Source organism: Periplaneta americana, chromosome 3 (assembly GCF_040183065.1).
Source record: "Periplaneta americana isolate PAMFEO1 chromosome 3, P.americana_PAMFEO1_priV1, whole genome shotgun sequence".
Taxonomy (NCBI): Eukaryota; Metazoa; Arthropoda; class Insecta; order Blattodea; family Blattidae; genus Periplaneta; species Periplaneta americana.
In genome coordinates, this window is record NC_091119.1 from 86,728,455 (window position 1) to 86,749,220 (window position 20,766).

Below are 20,766 nucleotides of genomic sequence, written 5' to 3' on the forward strand. Positions count from 1 at the left end.
TTGAAACATATGAATTGGAAGCACATTCAGTAGTAAGCTAATGTATTATACCGTATATGCGTGATCAGCTCGAGGAAATCTATTACTGATAAACTGTGTCACTGAGAGCAGGAGAGTTCAGCTATTGAGCATGAAATACGTAGATTAGGGTTTGAGTTTAACCCGTACACGAAATAAAAGCTGCGTTAAAGGATCTTTGTCTGAAGTGCACACTTGCGAATTACACACTCATAATATTATTACCGACGCAAAAGATAACTCACTGCTTAATATTATTTAGCTCCCTATTTATTTGAACAATTTCAAGGAAAAAATTGTTCCGGAGCCGGGTATCGATCCCGGGACACTTCGCTTAGCGCACGAATGCTCTACCGACTGAGCTATCCCAGGAACTATACACACCGTCACAATTCTTCCCTTTTATATCCATACAACTCAAATGGGCTGACAAGACGCCAGAAACCCAACTTCGAGTGCACACAATTCTGTGTGACAAATTGTGGCTTTCTGTTAACGTACTTCCAGTATATTATGCAAATCTAGTTTTCAGGTAGAAGCTCCCTGTAAAGCAGGCTTGAACAATTTTTCCCTTGAAATTGTTCAAGCCTGCTTTACAGGAAGTTTCTACCTGAAAGTCAGATTTGCATCCCTACTTATATATTTACAAGGTTTTGGATTTGTAATACACATCCCGCTTGTAATATCTATAACCTGGTAAGGTTTATCTTGTCTCAGTAGCAATAAAACCAAATCCCTTCAAATGAGGGTTGTAAATTTTCAGAATTCCTTTCAAAACCTTGTTATTGTACAGGCTGCCGGAACTCAGTTTCTTGAAAGACAAGCTCAGTGACGGAACTACACAGTACGAAGAGAGATATTTTGTAAATTTATTTTGCGCTACAGAATGTATGAACTAGTCCCTTCCGACACTGGATGGATGGACGGCACCGCTTCACTCCCCCATCGCCATAACAATATAGACGAAGTAAGACATATCTCCTTTCTCTCTCTTTTCACAGTGAGACAGGATACATCACACAGACTCTACCTTATAACAAACATAACACACTTTTTAAATTTAGTTATTTCTTGTGATACAAGTATGCCAAATCTTGAAGATTACACAAAGAGGGAGATTATTAGAGCAGATTCCGAATGTCTTTATTTTTCATCAGTAAATTTCTTACCTCTGATACGCATTCCTACACTTTAAATTGACGTTTAGATCTATTGAATACCAACAAATTGACATAACCAGTTTGGGAGAAGAAGCTGAATGCAACCACTTCTCAGATAAGAGAGATTCTCAAAATACACATTCCTTTGACAAATCTTCGTATAATAATTAAGCTAAACTGTAGACCACTAATAGGTTGCGAAATTCAGCGGCTTAATTAAATACCCAAGCAGCCTCCATAATATCGTCCAGTTTCGAAGATGCCTAGAGAAAAAGAGAATCGCAGTGGTATTCGGATAATAAGTGGAGACTATCGGTATTCAAAAGTACTTTCCATAACATCTAACATAGGTGGAGCTGGAGAATTTTATTAAGGGTCGCTACTCATGCCCAAATTTTTGTGACCTGGAAATACAGCTGTGGGATTTCCCGTTTTCTTACATATTGTATTTATCCATTTTATATCCAACAAATAAGAAAACAAGTTATATTTTCAGTAGGCATATACAATAGCATTAGCAACCTTTACATTCAAAGAAAATATACCTAAATATTTGTTGCATCTAGTTCATCTCTTATTGCGTTATTTGAAACATGACATCAGTAGTGATTGTATTGTTTTGAAAACCGTGGAGTAGCCTATATTGATTACTAGTCTACGTTTAATTAACGTTTTCTAGAATTTTAGGCAAGTTTGATTTAAGTGCAATGGGTCTTTAATTATGATTATTTTTTTTCCCTGATTTATAAATTAGAACTATTGTATTCTTTATATTATTTGGATAGATACCTTCAGATAAAGATAGATTAAAAATTAAAATTAAGATAAATAAATTACGCACAACAAGAACATAAGTCTTTGTGAAAATTATTTGGTTAGGCTATTAGGGGTAATAACGAAAGACGCCTCTGGAAAGAAAGCATGTTCTTAAATTCACCAATAACTTCATCTGCACTGAGGATGGAAAGCATTCTGCTTAGGAGAGGAGAAAAAGCCGAATTTGTCCGAAAACACACGAGCTATACTACCAATCCGGCCCAAAGTTACTTTTGACTATAACCATATGTTGATTAAAACAAGTTATTTACAGAATATTTTCGAGTTCAGTACATTTTTGGAACGTTTCTTACAATGTACGTATTTTAAGGGATCCACAGGTTCATTAGAGGAGGCACTCCGGTACCGCCCGTAGTGCTGCCTATGCATCTAACCTGCCTCATCTGAAACATCCATATTAGAGATGAACAACGATCCAGAAAGCAAGACTAACAGCTTCCGCAAAGCCGAAAACCCGCAAGACAATGTTGTCTACTTCGCGTCGTTGACGTAAAGACTGCTTGTGAGTGTTTCAAGACATCGGGACTTCGGGAGTGATTAACTCTCGAACGTCAAGCAGCCTTGAATCGTCACAGTTGTTTATACTCATACCAGACTGAACTTTTAGCTGTTTTGGCAACTTTATATATGTGTAAACAATCAATTATCCTATTTGAAACATCATCTCTACCTTTCAGTGTATAATAATCCGTTCTCCAATCTTTAAATAATTACTAGACCCTTATTAAAAGGCTAGGATTGTTCTTTTCGTATGTTTGAGATCAAGTATACAATCTCAAGTAAATATATATACTTACTTACTTACAAATGGCTTTTAAGGAACCCGAAGGTTCATCCGCCAGCGGTCCCTATCCTGTGCAAGATTAATCCAGTCTCTATCATCATATCCCACCTCCCTCAAATCCATTTTAATATTATCCTCCCATCTACGTCTCGGCCTCCCTAAAGATCTTTTTCCCTCCGGTCTCCCAACTAATACTCTATATGCATTTCTGGATTCGCCCATACGTGCTACATGCCCTGCCCATCTCAAATGTCTGGATTTAATGTTCCTAATTATGTCAGGTGAAGAATACAATGCGTGCAGTTCTGCGTTGTGTAACTTTCTCCATTCTCCTGTAACGTCATCCCGCTTAGCCCCAAATATTTTCCTAAGAACCTTATTCTCAAACACCCTTAATCTCTGTTCCTCAAAGTGAGAGTCCAAGTTTCACAACCATAAAGAACAACCGGTAATATAACTGTTTTATAAATTCTAACTTTCAGACTTTTTGACAGAAGACTAGATGACAAAATCTTCTCAACCAAATAATAATAGGCATTTCCCATGTTTATTCTGCATTTAATTTCCTCCCGAGTGTCATTTAGATTTGTTACTGTTGCTCCAAGATATTTGAATTTTTCCACCTCTTCGAAGGATAAATCTCCAATTTTTATAGTTCCATTTCGTACAATATTCTGGTCACGAGACATAATCATATACTTTGTCTTTTCGGGATTTACTTCCAACCCTATCGCTCTACTTGCTTCAACAAGAATTTCCGCGTTTTCCCTAATTGTTTGTGGATTTTCTCCTAACATATTCACGTCATCCGCATAGACAAGAAGCTGATGTAACCCGTTCAATTCCAAACTCCCTGTGTTATCCTGAACTTTCCTAATGGCATATTCTAAAGGGAAGTTAAAAAGTAAAGGTGACAGTGCATCTCCCTGCTTTAGCCCGCAGTGAATTGGAAAAGCATCAGATAGAAACTGACCTATACGGACTCTGCTGTAAGTTTCACTGAGACACATTTTAATTAATCGAACTAGTTTCTTGGGAATACCAAATTCAATAAGAATATCATATAATACTTCCCTCTTAACCGAGTCATATGCCTTTTTGAAGTCTATGAATAACTGATATACTGTACCCTTATACTCCCATTTTTTCTCCATTATCTGTCGAATACAAAAAATCTGATCAATAGTCGATCTATTACGCCGAAAACCGCACTGATGAAACCCAATAATTTCATGTACGTACGGAGTTAATCTTCTCAAAAGGATATTGGACAAAATTTTGTACGACGTCAACAAAAGTGATATTCCTCGAATGTTACCACAGTTAGTTTTGTCCCCCTTTTTAAAAATAGATACAATTATGGACTCCTTCCATTGTTCTGGTACAATTTCCTTTTCCCAAATAGCAAGTACAAGTTTATAAATTTCGCTATATAATGCACTTCCACCCTCTTGTATTAATTCTGCTGGAATTTGATCGATACCTGGAGACTTGTACTTTTTCAGATTTTCTATCGCAATTTCGACTTCTGAAAGCGTGGGTTCGGGTATAAATGGCTCAGCAGTTTATATATATATATATATATATATATATATATATATATAAACGCTTTATTTAGCGTTATGTTTTATGTTTCTTAGAAATGCAAATTTATTGGAGAATTGTTTTTTTTCTATTTATATAACCTTAGGTAATATCTGATAATAGAACCAGAACATTTTGATAACTACAATACTGTTTTGTTTTGTCTTTTTGTCTGAATTAAACATTTCTAATATTGTTTATTTCAATTATGTCATTCAAAGTTACGAAATCTTTCCACGTCAGGTGCTATTTCGAGAATGATGAGCGAGACTGGAAGCGCATGAGAGTTACGAGACGAGACTCGAAAGACAACTGCAACGAACACAGCGAGCGAGAGCGGCATTTAGTTTTGTTCATCATTAATCCATATATAGCAGTGGTCGTCAGCAGTCGCTTAAATGGATAAAGTATAACGAGTGCATAGTAATATGCTCCTTCGTGCAGAAGGGAGAAGTAGAAAGCACACCTACCAGCAGCCAAGAATGCACGCCAGTGCAATGTCTTATGCACGAGGAAGAGATGCTAGCCCGAGGGTGCACTGTGTTGATGACCGCTGATATATAGTATACATATGTAGGCTACCGCAACACCAGCAACTTGAACTCTGCCAGTAAAGGATAAAATCAATAATATTAATTGAGTGAAAAATTCAAAGAGATTCGCCGCTGATGATAATATGAGGCATTGTGAAGATGAAGGCCCAGCTCAACATAGGACGAACATTTTTATTTGCTTATTTTCGTGAACATGGAGAACAAAAACGTGAGGCAACTTTATTGAATTCACACTTCTTCCAGTTTGATAATAAGGACTGAAGAAAACCGATCAAAACTTTTGAGCGATATGGCCGCGAGTATGAAGGGCGAACTCAACAGCTCTCCTGCCCGTTTAAGTAAGCGTCTGTGCTGTTTCGAGCTTCACTGAAAAATGTAGCACAAAAACACCTTTTCACTTCGTTCGCCTCTCACAGGATTTGACAGAAACAAGTTGCCAAAGCTCAGTTGATGGGAACGAAATTTAAAGATGGAATAACCTTTCAATTCACACAGGATTACAAACAAGGATTCTGCATTGTTGTTTAGTCAAATGTCCAAAGACAGGTTTGAACGTCATAAGTAACACCAATAAGGCATCACTCATGAGGCAACTAAGCCAGGAGATAATGGAGTAGGGTGGCCAGTTCCTTTCCCCCCTCTACAATGCATACATCGCCGATTAGTTACATATTCCACTAATCACACTTCAGATGCATACAAACAATTGTTCTTCCTCTGACACATATCGTCAAGTGAGATATACTGTCTGATAATAGATATACATATATCAGCCAGAACCTCAATCAGAGGTAGATTCTGCATTAACAGAAAATATAATTTGAAAGTAAAAACACAAGTTAAACTTCACAAAGAAAATGCCACAAATTACAACCCTGCAAAATTCTTTCTTGCAAAGGAAAATCTGCAAAAAGTTGTTCTAATCACCTTGACTCATGCAAAACCAAGGGAATTATTGCCGTATGTTCCTTTGCCATGGAGCAGGCTTTTTGTCGACGTAATCGACGCCCAAACCCACGGAACGCAGGAACAAGAACAAAAGAATGACAACAGTTACGCCATCATTGACTATGAATAAGTAGCATCATATTTCTTTTTTGTTCTAGAAGAAAATTTTGTTGTGAAAAAATGTGTTGTAGCTCTATAATTAGTTCATTAGAGACACTGAGTCCTTGAAAATATTAAAGAATGTGGAATACAAAAGGTAAAACATAATTAAATTGTATTTTTTTAATAAATGATATTTCTGCCAGGAAAAGTACATAATCTGTGTAAGTACTTTCTTGTTGAGTTCGCCCGAAGGAAATAATTTCACATGCATTTTCCTCAAAACGTGTATTTGTTGAGTTCGTCCCTTGTAATCGCACGCCTTATATGTGCGTGAAGCTTCCATCCATTATAGTGCATAACCTACATCAGTGGTTCTCAACCTTTCAGAGATCGCGGTCCGGTAAATTATTTTTCCATAACACGAAGGCTCGTTCCCAACAAATTTACTCGTAAATACCTTTCCCTTTTTAAGTTAATTCATTTAACTAACATAAGTATTAATAATTAAATATGGCGTACGTAATCTCAATATTTAAAGAGTATCAGTGGTTGAAACTTTGGAATTAATTTTCTTTTCCATTTATAAGTGATCTCATTTGCACATGAAGAATTCAATAGGTTTGTTGACTAAATCGGAATGTTTTGAAAATCTCGAAAAAGTCGCGATGGCTTCATAACTTCATATCCCAGAACAGTAGCACAAATGACATTGTCGGTCATTTGTTCTTATTTCAAATAAATACGCATTAATATTATATAGTAAAAATGGTTATATTTCGCGTGTATCATTCCCACTTAAATTAACCGCATACAAAACAATTCGTTCAATAGTTTAGGTTTAGGAGATACCGGGACTGCTTTACGGAGATATTAGATATACAGAATGAAAGGGGACTAAACAGAATCCTTCTGAGAGGACTCAGGACAGTAAGTTAAACAGAGAAGTCTAATAATCACTGTGTGTGTTTTATTTTATGTGAACGTGTTTTAGGAAAAATAGCATTTTAGCTCAATTTTAGAATGCGTATTCCAGGAAAACGGAAGCCATGCGAGGCGATATTGGTATTTTTGGAGCATTTACTAACAAATGCGTCCTTCATTGGTATACTGCGTAACATTGACTGTTTGGCAGTAATTTCAGTGAAGATTGGTAACAAAGTATGTGATAGGAAGACGTGCCAACCGTGCATTCAGTGACGGTAGAAGAAAGTCTAGCAAGGCTACAGCCACCAATATCCCTCTTTGACGCGTTGGTTACTGAATCTTTCTTGCAGTTACGTACTAGAAGTGAGATGTGACAGCGTTCTGCCAACACAGCTCAGAACTGTGACACCTCCGGAGAAATCGCTGTGAGATAATAGCGATTTTGTCGCAGTGTGATTTTTTGGTTTCGGATGAATCTTGATGATTGTGAATGTTTCTCATCACGAGCCGACAGATGTTTACGTTCATCGCTCTTCTGTGAATTTATATTCGGATGTCATGTCTTATTATCAACATTACTAAGTAGCGCGGCAAGTATAAACATACATGCTCTGCGCTGCGTTATCGTGATGTGTAGGCGCATATATTCGCCCAAGAACGTCTAAATGATTGGGTGAATCATTCGTGGAAGAATATAGCGAGTGCATAGCTTCAGTATCGAAGAGTTGCCGACGTTAATCTTTCGAGTGGAACGAAAATGGATTAGATCCCAGTTATGTTGTTCTAGTCCTTCTGACTTGCAGTTGTCTGGACTCTGGAGCTGTCACATATACGTATAGCCAGTGACAGCATTTTTGGCGCGTGTCCTTGAGTAAAAAGCCAGTCAGTGAGCACTTGTTGCTTGTGCAGCTGAGAACGGCACCACCCAACACGTCACGTCAGCAATCTGCCAATCACAGTTGTCAGTCTTATTGTTCACTGTCTGCGTAAAAGGCAAGACACTCGCACTTTGCGTTTCTGGGGTGTGTCCTTGAGCACACTGTCCAGTCAGTGGCTCTGTTGCCGTTTCGGCTGAGAATGGTACCACCTCCTAAACAGATGTGACGTCAGCAATCTGCCAATCATAGGCTAGTTGTTAGCTCTCTCGTTCACAGACTGTGGCAAAGATAAGATACTCGCTCTCAACGTTCCCATGACTTATTTCATGCGCCAGAAACCGTGGCTTTGGTTCTATATAAGTCGCCATCAGTATGAGTCACACATCGGTCGGAGATGGCGATTTCTCGGAGCTGTGATTTTGGAACTATAGTCACAGTCGGAACCAGCGACACATCTGTCACAGCGACAAATAATCCTACTGGTTTAAATAGAAATATTGACAAAATCTCATTCCAGCAATATTTCACAAATAAAGATATTGTAGGATTTTTAATCTTAACTGTATTATTAACAATCTTATCACTAAAAGAACCTTAGTAACCCCAGACCATATTCAACCAGAATGATACTTCCCATTCGCGTACGCTATTTTACGATTAACTCCCAAAAAATTAGGAGGAGTAATTGCCCTAGCAGGTCTAAGTACACCCACTACTGTTACGTACAAACTTTGCGACTCAACTGCTACTATTACGTGGACACTTGTTGGAATCTTGCCATCTGTTCGCTTCTATTTGTATGAATATCTCAAGAACCGATCACAAACAATCACAATGACATCAGACTTTTATGTTTAACTCTCCTCTCTCATTTATCTCCCAAAAGGACACTATTTAGTTGCCTTCCAACCGGTATTTTATAGTCGGTATTTTCAAAACCACTTTTCTGTGTAATTACGCGGACATTTCTAAATAAATCTTTTACAACAGCATAAAACTTCTATGTATTTCGTTTAATGAGGCAGTAAAAACAAGAGAGATGTCTTTGTCGGTGTCATAAAATCAACTTCTACAGTGCACTGACTACACGCAGGATCAAAGACGAATTAACCTACATTATGTCGGCCACTAAATCGCTTGTGTCTGGGCAACTATCTCACGCCAAGTATGATTGAGCCATAAGTAGGAACGAAATTGAGCTATAAGAAATAAGGGTCGAAAAAGGTGACGTAGTGTATCGATAGACGTTAGAAGATGAGTTCGAAAATTTTATTTATTTTAAAATTTACGTTACCTAACAATACAAGGGTATAACAAAACCGACCCGTGATGATGGTGATGGCGACCATAGCTCTATTGGTAGTGATGGTGCTAATGATAGTGATGATTGTAGTAGTGTACTACTACTGACGGTTATGGTAGTGGTAATAAGGGTTGCTGCTGAGTAGTTGATCATGAAGGTTTAATTTTCATTTTCCTTCGTGAATGTTATGTTTTTGTTTAAGATGTTTTTTTTTTTTTCCTTTTTTCAAATTAGACCTATTTTGACCGCAAATGTTTGTGTGTTTACGTTCGAAATAGCTTTACAAGTTACAATGAATATTATGAAAAATCTAGACGACTTAAAATTGAAGGGTTCAGAGCCATAGTGGGTCAACCGCCATTTATTAAAAACGGAGAAAACAAGAGTTAAAATTAATGATTACCATAATTTAACGAAACATATAGCAAGTAATATAAAGTATGCACATTAAAATTAAATGACATGTCAATCTTCATTAAATTATGGTATTTACTTAACTTTATCTCTTGCTTTCTCCGTTTTTAATAAATGACGCTTTGCCCGCTATGGCTCTGAACCCTTCAATTGTATTTTGACATTTATATTTAGGTTCTCCACAGCACACATCCATATTCTGTATAGAATCAATATGAATATACAGGGTGTTTGAAAAGGTTGTGAAAACCTTCGTAAGGTTGTATGACAGAACATTTGGAGCAGTTTGAGATAGGGAATGCATGTTCGCCAAAGCCTCCTTTCACACCTAGGTCATTGTAAACGTGCTAACTCCTGCAGGTAGGCAAGTTGCTTGAAATCAAAGGTCTTATTGGTGCCTGATGACTGTGTCCGTGTTTCAAATAGTTGTAAAAAAAACTTCGTTGATTTGTACGGCAGGACATTTGAAGCCAATTGAGAATTGAATGCAATACGCCGAAACATGTCTATGTACTCCCGCCACATATATCGTTCCATGTTATTGGGATGACCTCATTGTGCACTGTCAACTAGTGTCCTGCAATGTTCCAACATGAGAGAGGCAACCATTATATTAGAAAATTCGTCAAAACAAACGTAAGAATCACTCTGAATATTTGTTGTACGTAAAGTACTGTACAGTCTTTGCTTTGAATTATAAAACCAACAGTTGAAATTTTAAACACATTTAAAGTGTCCCGATTCATAATAAATGAAATGTAAACAACCCACCGTGTTTCGCTCTTCTCTTGTCGCCGCTCCACTAGTTATTGTCCTGAAGGAGGAACGAGCAATGATAATGCTTTCAATGTGCGCTGTTAGCACAGATTACAACTCAGGATAAAAAATGACGAGGTCGTATTACCCTACTTTTGACTCACGGGGGAATGCTAATTACCTACTACAACTCAAATGTATCTAATTGTCGACTACAGTATTGCTTGCTTGTTTCCTGTACAGACACATTACCAGGAACCAATTCATTTATAATTTTCTGCCCAAGGACAGGTCTTTCACTGCAAACCCAGCATTCTCTAATTCTTCTTATTTTCTGCCTTCCTCTTAGTCTCCGCATATGATCCATATATGAAGAGTCCACTGCAAGAATGATGGATGTCACTTTCTTGTCGAAAATGAACCAAGACTGTCAATGCATAGCTTAAGACATATAGAATGTACATAGAGAGTTATATGGCATTAACACTGATAGTCATTGTCCAGTAATGATCGGAAAATCACAGTTAAGCTTTGAGCGCTAAGCATTTCAAACTTTCAATTGCTTCTCCTGCAAAATGTATTTCAAATGACATCCATCATTCTTGCAGTGGACTCTTCATATCTTAATGTCGTCTGTCATCTGGTATATTCTAAGACCTTCAATTTCAAGTAACGTGCCTGCAGTGGTTAGCATAAGGACGTACCTCTGACATGCATTCCCTATCTCAAACGTCTTCAAATGTCCTACCCATAACCCCACGAAGTTTTTACAATCTTTCTGAACACTCTGTATGCAATATTGAAATATCTACAGATTCGTAAGATGTTGGTCTGCAGAGGCATTTATCAGCGAAACAGTGAGCTTGCTGGGTAAGAAATGGCCGTTAAGAAGAGTGGTATTTACTCACGTAGACAGTCTTGGACATGAAGGTGGCCGTGTTGAAGGAGAGCACGCACGACAGCAGCACGCAGAGCGTGTTGAGCAGGAAGGTGGTCACCACCAACATGAAGAACATGACGGGCTTCCACACGTCCAGCTGATCCTTACTGAGGAAGAGGTTTATCCACTCGGCGGCCTGCGCTCCCAAGTCATAGTAATAGCGGTTCCCATAGAATCCCACGAGGCCCAAGCACACAGCTCCCAGCACCTGTACACAAAGAAAGACAGTATTGGCTGTCATCTAGAGCCACAGATTTAATCAGGACGCTCAAAAGTGCCGGTTGCTTCCAATAAATGAGACGTGATTATTCGACTAACAAGATCGACAGATAGCGATACGACAGCTAACCGCAATTCCGAACAATACCTTTACCTCGAAACCTAACACAATCAAATGCTCGCTGTTTCAAGTGTATGACACAGGTTATATCGTTTGGTTACAATGATCGTCATTACATTCGAAGTTACCGTCTTGTCAGCTCAGTTGGCTTACGAAGACCACGGAACCGAATTTAAACCTCGGCGATATCGGAGTTGTATTTGTGGTGGACAAAACTAAGGTTGTTATTGTTTTCTCGTTTTTCCCTCTCGTCATTCCAGCAAAACTTGTCCGAATTCCCCCTCTTTTATCAGTTGTATCGACCGATAGGACATCAGTTGTGTTTGTGTGACGACGAATCGATCGTCCACCATTGTGAGTGTTCCTCAGGCTTTGTAAAATGATGGTAGATGACAGTGGTGGTGCATTCTGGATGACTCACAGATTTACATAAGTGGCACCGAAAACCTCCAGATTCTTTACTATCTGACAGGAACATGACGACTCATTTCAATACGTGAAGTATGGCACACCACCTTCAAAGGTATGGTATATGAATTTGAAGGCTGCAGAGGAGTGCGTAGTTAGAGGATGATGGAGCGGCTTACCTAGAGAGCGACATGCAACTCATTCCATCACACACGTGCAAAAAAGCCTATTTGGAGTGAATAACTTAGAGACGCTCTAAGTCTCGCCCGACAAGTAGCTCTATACCTCTATAATCCGAAGTTCGCGGATTTAGATCCGACTGATAGTGATGGTTATTGTATTGTTATTAGAACAGCTTCTTCAGAAGCGATGCAAAACCTGGGGTCAGCCGTCCTCGGTGGTGTAGGAATTACATGATTGATATTAGACCATAATATAAGGAAGTTCTTAGAAGAGAAACATCGCCAAAATGATTTCCTTCGAAAGGGGGAAAAAAGAATATATTTCGCATCATAAATTTATAATAACCAACGTAAAAAACCTTTCCCCGACAATATTTACCAGCAACTGTTTTCTGATCCACAAAGCGCCTTAATTTTGAGAGTAGATGTGTTTGTGGACGAAATTCTGGATTCAGATCGCTGATGACTTCGCAACACAATGTCTCGTGAGACAGTAGAGTATCTCTGAAGGAAAAAGCGAGAGAAAAACTACAATACACAATAGGTGTTCCAAGTGCTCGAGGTTTAGTGGTCTGAAAGGGTGTCATTACTGTAAATTATATTTAGATTTTGAATACTGGCGTAATATCGAAACACAGAAATAACAGCAACAATTTTCCATAGTAAAAGTTGGGGCACATATACGTCGAAGTACTCTCCCCCCCCCCCAAAAAAACAACTAAAATGAGTACATATTGTTGCTAAATTGTGACACTTTTCTCTCTCTTCACTTCTCACTTTGTTCTAACAACAAGAATTTATTCCTCTTTACTTTAGCCCCTTCGTGTACTGTAGCTAATGAGGAGTGACTAACAAGTAGACCTCTCTAGTTCGCCTGTGCGTTTTCAGAATGAAACATACTAACACAGAATATGCATTGGTAGAGTTTATTGATATACTTTTCAGCTGCTAATGGTAATGGGAAATGGAGGTACAAGTTCGAAGTGTGAACTTCAGACATAAATATGCAGTATATGAATGTATTTGCTTATTTATCACTCTTAATGAGAAAAAATGCGGTAGTGGGCAAAGTACAAGTCACCAGCATTCATAAAATGATCACAACAGAACTTTACAGTGCACCATGAGCACCTGATGTAGAAAGAACCTCCGCAAGTTAACTCCTGGTATGTGAAAAGCGTGCTGTTTCGCACTGCAAACCATTCAATGGGATCATTAATGTATTCTGATTTATAAAATGCATATCGAATCACGTCTTTGAATCGCGGTGACTGTAATTGATTGTAGAGAAATGAACGCAGAGTAAGAATGGTATCTCTGCCATGAAGTTTCAAATGAAAATCGGTCGTCCTTGATTGCATTATCCGATATAGTCCTCCAATATGTTTTGTATTGTCTGAAAAAGAATACGTCCAACGCTTGAATCATACCGGTAGTTCCTTTTGGAATTTGTCGGACTTCCACTGTAGGGCTGGGGACGGAGCGGTTCGGTTCGGAGCAATTATTGTGACGTCATTACTCAGTTGAACCGAGTACAAATTTGTGGCGGCATATTTAAAATTTAGATAGATTGAGTCTATTTTAGAATGTACTTTGAAAGTGAAACCAAGCGTGTTTTAAAAGCGTTGTAGTAAAGCGCTTTCGCTTTGCCAATTGACGAGAAAAAAGTGCTTCTCCTCATTGCAAAATGGCGGTTGCAAATTTCATTTGCGTGATTACAATTATTTGCGGAGTTATTTTGTATGAAAGGCCTATTTAACTTTCAGTGTTGTTATATATGACAGACGAAATAAAATTGATAAAATAATTTATAATACTAACAGCTAATAAATTAACATGAGGTAAACAAACGCTGCAGCTAAATAAAAAAGAAGATAGAAAGAAACGGGCTCCATGAAGCGCTGCTTAAGAGAGTTAAAAATAACACACACAATTATTTACTGTTACGGAAAGTGGGTAAAATAATCAATAAAACGTGGAATCTTAAACTGAATAACATAATGTTTATTTATTTTATAACATTACTAGCCTTCAATATAACCATGTTCTCTTTGGTGAAGAGCAATATTATTGATAAATTAAAGTAATTAGGTAACATAAATAAATACAAATAAAATGATGACTGATGAGGTAACACAAATCCAATAAACACAAATAGAAGAAAAATATAATGCACTTCCTTTTTAACATATTTTAATATTAACCAAACACTCTAATATGATGATTATGATGATATTATTATTATTATTATTATTATTATTATTATTATTATTATTATTATTATTATTTACAGTAATATGTTCGGACTGTCAGTGTTTATTAGGCCTACCTGACAGGTCATATTATAATAGGATGAACTCCTCTTCAATACTAGAGGCCTGCCAGCCCGCCTTGGGGATAAGGAAATAATTTGTCCTGCAGCAGAAAATATTTAAATACAACAGTACCTACGTTGTTGTCTGCTGGAATTAAATGAAACACGTGAACTCTGTTTGAACGTTTGAACTGACCGGTAACGGCTACAGTTAACCGAGTAACTTCGGTGCTCCGCTGCCAAGCACATAAACCGATAGAACCGAGTAACTCAACAGTTCTACTCGCTCCGTCCGCAGCTCTATTCCACTGACTTCCCAGCCGGAGCTGCTGGTGTTCGCACTTGTTCATTGTAAAACGATATCCAGCTAGCCCATAAGCAAATTCCTACTACCTGCATTTGGCCAAAAGCAATTAAGGTACCATACCATTTTACCAGATGTCGATGCATTAGTAACATGAACAAGTGCGTACAACAACAGTCCATGGAAGACCATGAGTTCCAAAAGGAACTACAGATATGATTCAACCATTGGACGTATTCTTTCCAGACAATACAAAACACATTGGAGGACTATATCGGATTATGCAATCAAGGACGACCATTTTTATCCAAAACTTCATAAAAGAGATACCATTGTCATTCTGCATTCATTTCTCTGCAAATTTCTCTACAATTAATTACAGTCACCGCAGTCAAAGACATGATTCGATATGCATTTTATAAATCGGAACACATTAATGACCACATTGAATGGTTTGAAGTGCGAAGCAGTACGCTTTTCACATACCAGAAGTTAACTTTTGCGACATTTGTGGGGATTCTTTCTATATCAGGTGCTCATGCAGGACTGTAAGTGTCTATTTTGATCACTTTATGAATGCAGGTGACTTGCACTTTCTCCACTGACGCATTTTTATCAATTAAAACTGATAAATCAGCAAATATGTTAATATACGTATATTGACGTTTTTGAAGATTACACTTAGAATTTGTATCCCCATTTCTCATGACTATTAGCAGCTAAAAGGAATATCAATAAACTCTACCAATGCATACTATGTGTCAGTATATATTTCATTCTGAAAACGCATAGGTGAACTGGAGAGGTCTACTTGTAGTTATGACCTACCCTTCCTTTATTGTTCAGTCCTCCTACTCTTCGCGGCATGCTTCTTATAATTTCATTGAGAAATTTCTGTGGCTGACACAATAACTTCCTGAAAGCTGTGGAGTGGATGTGGACGCTAAAAAAATTCCCTTTTTAAGTATCATGTATATTCGACAGGATTTATGTCGAGCGATTGGGAAGGCCAGTCCACTCAGAAGGTGTTATTTTATTGAAGACAGCATAGGACATCCGTATGACAGCGAGATATAGCATTACCGTGAGTTATCATGAAATTATCCCCCATTCGTATTCTGACAATATAACGGGTTGTGGAAGCTTTATGACGTATTGTGGACCATTCAAGTTGCCAGAGATGGGAATTAGAGGTGTTCGGCGACTCATCTTGATTTCACTCCAGAACACGAAAGATCCATTACTAAAGGTTCGACTTCTTGCACATGGTTGTACTGATGGCGGCGCGCCCAGAATGTCTTCAAACCCCTAGTACGCCTTGTATCAGACCTTAATTTTTTTATTTTTTTTATTGGGTTATTTTACGACGCTGTATCAACATCTAGGTTATTTAGCGTCTGAATGATATGAAGATGATAATGCCGGTGAAATGAGTCCGGGGTCCAGCACCAAAAGTTACCCAGCATTTGCTCGTATTGGGTTGAGGGAAAACCCCGGAAAAAACCTCAACCAGGTAACTTGCCCCGACCGGGATTCGAACCCGGGCCACCTGGTTTCGCAGCCAGACGCGCTGACCGTTATACTCCACAGGTGTGGACCCAGGCCTTAATGATACCCTAGTTTCGTCACAGAATAAAACTTAACGCCACTCTTCTATCACCCAGTTTTGGTAGCTAGAACCCAGTTCCTTCTATGGGTCTCCTGGAGTGAAGGCCCACTTATTGTTAGTGAAACCTACTGCATATAGTTTGATCAGAGAATTTCACTCCCGTGGCCCGGGCGGGATCACTCTGTAGATCTCTGGCGGTGTGACTGTGGAGTGTATAGGACTACGTGCTGCGATCTGCAGACAGCAATGTTGGAGTGGTGTTGTGACAGGGGGACGAACTGCCCGAGGTCCGTCATTCACACTGTGTATCTGTGTTTATCTTCTCAATACCGGACACATCACTTTAACATTAACCCTATGAGCAATATTCTGCCAGGTATGACCAGCCTATAGCAGAGTAACTGTCTTGCAGACCCTACATCAGGGGTTCTCAATCTTTTGAAGACTGTAAGCACCGCCCACACGTAATATTAAGTGAGCGAGCATCATGAAACAGAATATGTTTTGGTTAGGACTATTATAACTACATAAATAAACAAATACAATGATGTCCTTAAATTTGAATGTTACTCAGAATTTCAGTGATGCCCAAGAAGAGGTAGCTTGTAGCTACACATAAATAGTCCTTCAAATGTGAATTAGTTATTCGTGATCGTGATTGAGTTATTTCATAAGCTAAGAAGTTTTTTTTTTTTTTTCATAGATAGGTTGTCCCGAACTTAGACATTTGAGACAAAACATTCCGCAGTATTTGGAGCGTGTTAGTATCTTCTGCTCCTCAAAGTTATGCATTTTTACTTTCAAAACAAATATTCCACCGCTAAGGAGGACTGAATATCTACCAATTGAAGTTCCGCACGACCAACCATATTGTTCTCTTGAATAATCCTGATTTTTCTGATTAAGTCCACATTGAATTGAAAGGGGTTATACACCATATGAGAGGCCTCTTAAGTTTCTAAGATATTATAATGGGTGGATAGGAACGTTATTTGTTCCACCTCATAGAACAAAGTTTGAATTGAGAAAAGGACTCCAGGAACGTTCGTGCTCGCGAGCACTTTTTAACTCGCATGACGAGAGCATCAAATGTGATTAAAAGAGCACCAGGTTGAGAACGCTTCCTCTACACTGTCAATAATAATGTCAGTATTAACAAATACAGACAAAATACTGATGGTAATGATGATCATGTGTGGTTCGGAACGATGGAATAACGGCAAGTACTGAAGGAGATCCGGATTTCCTAATATCGAGCATCAATATGTAATTTATTTTATTCCGTAACTAATATTTTACCAATTGTTACACAATTATTGAAAACATGCAATAATATTTTGGCTCAGTCCCCATCTTATCGCTTGCCACGTTCAAGTACAAGAATTGCATATACTGCAAGTGTAATACATAAGTATACATGAGCTTTTCAAATGTGTATTCAGATTTTATCTAGCTTTTATGGTTTAAAAATTGTCGTACAATTTGTTAAGCTTTGTTTATCGAAGAACACTGTTACGTAGTCCACTATGACATCATCTAGGCCTATAAATAAGACACGAACATCATGTTGGCGCTTCGCAGAGTGCATGCGCGAATATATATATATATATATATATATATATATATATATATATATATATATATATATATATAGAGAGAGAGAGAGAGAGGATTTCACTTTAAGAAAATAGCATTGAACACAAGGAGGCTGTTCCATCAACTATTTATAAGTATTTTTCTTGAGAACTGGGAATTAATTAGTTTCATTTAATTCATAGAACATAATTTCATTGAGAACAAGATCGATTTCGTGTGCACTTAACTGCGGAATCCCGGCCAAACAGTCACTCAGTTGAGTGCGTCCCTTGTACAATGGCAGTTGATTTGGACATAAAACGTCAACATATATGCCTAACTTCGAGTCAGGCCACAAAGGGAAACAACGAAGGAGGAGAGTGCGGTCCGGTGCTGTGGATGGGATTTGGCGTAGCTCAGTGGTCATAGCGCTTGGTACGTAGAACCAAGGACCTGGATTCGATCCCCGGCGCAGGAGCGAATTTTTCTTCTCAAATATTAATTGTCAATATTACTGATATTATTCTGTAGAACAAATTAATAAAATCTTTAATATGTTTTAGAATTAGTTCCAGATTACATAATCAGAGTAGGCTAAAGTCCTAAAGAGTCACCTATTTTGTTTTATTCGTTAAACAAAACTGAGTCAGTCGGCAGGCTACTCTTCATGTCTTTGGAATTATTACTCTGATCATGAAATCTGCAATTAGATCCGAAACGGTTGCAGCCGCTGAATCTCAACGCAGATTAAAAATCCAAAATAAGAACTTCTCTAAACATAATGTAGAAGCCTAACATCTCATAATATATTTCATATGGAGAGAAAGTACATGACAAGTAGCAAATATGAACAATTTCTTTCGAAAGGGACAGAGTATGCGAGCCTTCAGGTCATGGGAAATATGACAGGACCTCAAGTTGTTAGAATTAGGGAAATCCCTGTGATTGCGTGTAACGTCTATACAGGAATTAGGATAGTGAAATTAGTACAAATAAATATAATTTGCTGTAAGATTTAAGCTAAGTGTGTCTAATAAACTATAATTGCCACACCCACGGACTACAATACACTCTTCCAAGTAGGTTATGTATAGGCCATTCGTTATCTCGTGGAAACTACTTGCACGTGACGGGAAGAAAAAGTGGACTGGTATGTTTTCCTCCCTCGCTACGTTGAATTTGTATTTACACTTACCCCCACCATAAGGTTCTTACTATGAGCTACGGCGCACACATCCATTGCGTTTCACTAGATAACGAATGACCTATAGGCTATATGTATATGTGAACTCCCTTGGGTGTAGGAATGGACTCGTTCACATTGCAGAGTTTATCGGATATGGCGTAAGTATTTCTATGGCAAATAAAATCGAACGATATCGGTATAATTTCCGTTGCACCAAATCCTTTAATTTTTTCTATTAATGTTGTTCGAATATATATTACGTTACATGTCAAATCAGTGGAGACGCCGAATCTTACACGGCTGAAACGCCAAAATAATAATCCCTCTGAAAATAATCACTGTGAAGATACAAAATCTCGTTTCAGTTTCTTCTGCTTTATTACCTATTCTCTGTTTTGTCTGTTTAATACAGTGTTAAGGAGAGTTGGAAACACAAGACTGATGCTTGCACCATCGTCATAAAAAAAACTCTCTTTATGTAAGCTAATACAAAAAAATTTATATCATACGCATTCCATCACGTGGACTGTAGATAAACAAAACTAAAGTCAATAAATAAAGAGCTACAAGTACTATTACAACAGAACTCTATTGTATAAACAAAGAATGAATGAATGCCAGTAAAAAAAAAAACTTTCGAAACTGTAAAAGGTACAAACACGTCAACCAATGCAACACTAATGAGAGAAATAGTTGAGACAAGGTGACTCTTTACATATTTTGTAAAAATGTCTTGTCTTGAACGGAAGACGACTTCCCAGCTCAGCTGGCAAGGCGCTTGCCGTCAGTAGTCCACATTAAGCACCGTTTCAAGTCATGTATGAAACAAATAGTTTTTATCCCATATGTTGCTTTCATGAAACTTCTATCGTGAAGTAGACGCCAGAGAAAATGCAGTATCTATTGATCAGGAGGTGCTTGAGCAAGTTGAATTCCCCATACCCTGCCCATGGCGTCACTGTGAGACGAAGGGTTTTGAAGGCATTTTCGAGCTAATTGTAATAATTCTTGTTGCTCTTGGTTTCTCTGTTTCATGCAAGGGTACGTTTTCGACATGAGACTCTTGCCAGAAGACATGCCTTCTTCATTTTCACCCTGTGACAGATTAAAATTACTTATATACACTAGCGAGAGGAGCACCTCTAGTGATATAAGGATGGGCGGGAAGTAACTAGGTATTAAAAAAAAGTCTTATAAAATCTACATTTACAACGCTAATTTATTTAATTTCATGTTTACATTATTAAATGGAAATACGAATGCATACATGAAAATTCAACGTAGACACATGAGACGTCGAACAGTTTCCTCAAGCGGCCGGGAATGGAATCCAGTCTCCTGGAGGAAGTTGCGTGGAACATCGCTAGTAACAAGGACAATCTGTCTATAAAATTATTCCTCTGCAGTGGGTTTAGTTCAGCCGTGGCGGAAATGTGATCGTGCGCCGAGCCACTGTGGAACCTGCAACGTGCATAGCACCTATGGAGGGAGGCCAACACCCGAAGGAGAAATGAAGCAACAGTCTGACTTATTAACGGATTTTCATTTTTCTTACGTCAAGCACTTAAGTATAATTTTATACAGATAAGGTTACAAACTAATGTTTAGTACGTGTAACGAAGAAATGAATAAGAAAACTTAGGACA

General features: G+C 38.1%; 1 protein-coding gene across 3 annotated transcripts in view; it reads right to left on the reverse strand.

The window, feature by feature from the left end:
• LOC138696234 (uncharacterized) overlaps positions 1 to 20,766 on the reverse strand; it is a 99,840-nt gene that overhangs the window by 25,304 nt on the left and 53,770 nt on the right. For all 3 annotated transcript variants that reach the window (XM_069820910.1, XM_069820908.1, XM_069820909.1), the window contains exon 2: positions 11,171 to 11,410. In XM_069820910.1, coding sequence (XP_069677011.1) covers positions 11,171 to 11,410 — 240 coding nt within the window. The remainder of the gene's footprint in view (positions 1 to 11,170; positions 11,411 to 20,766) is intronic.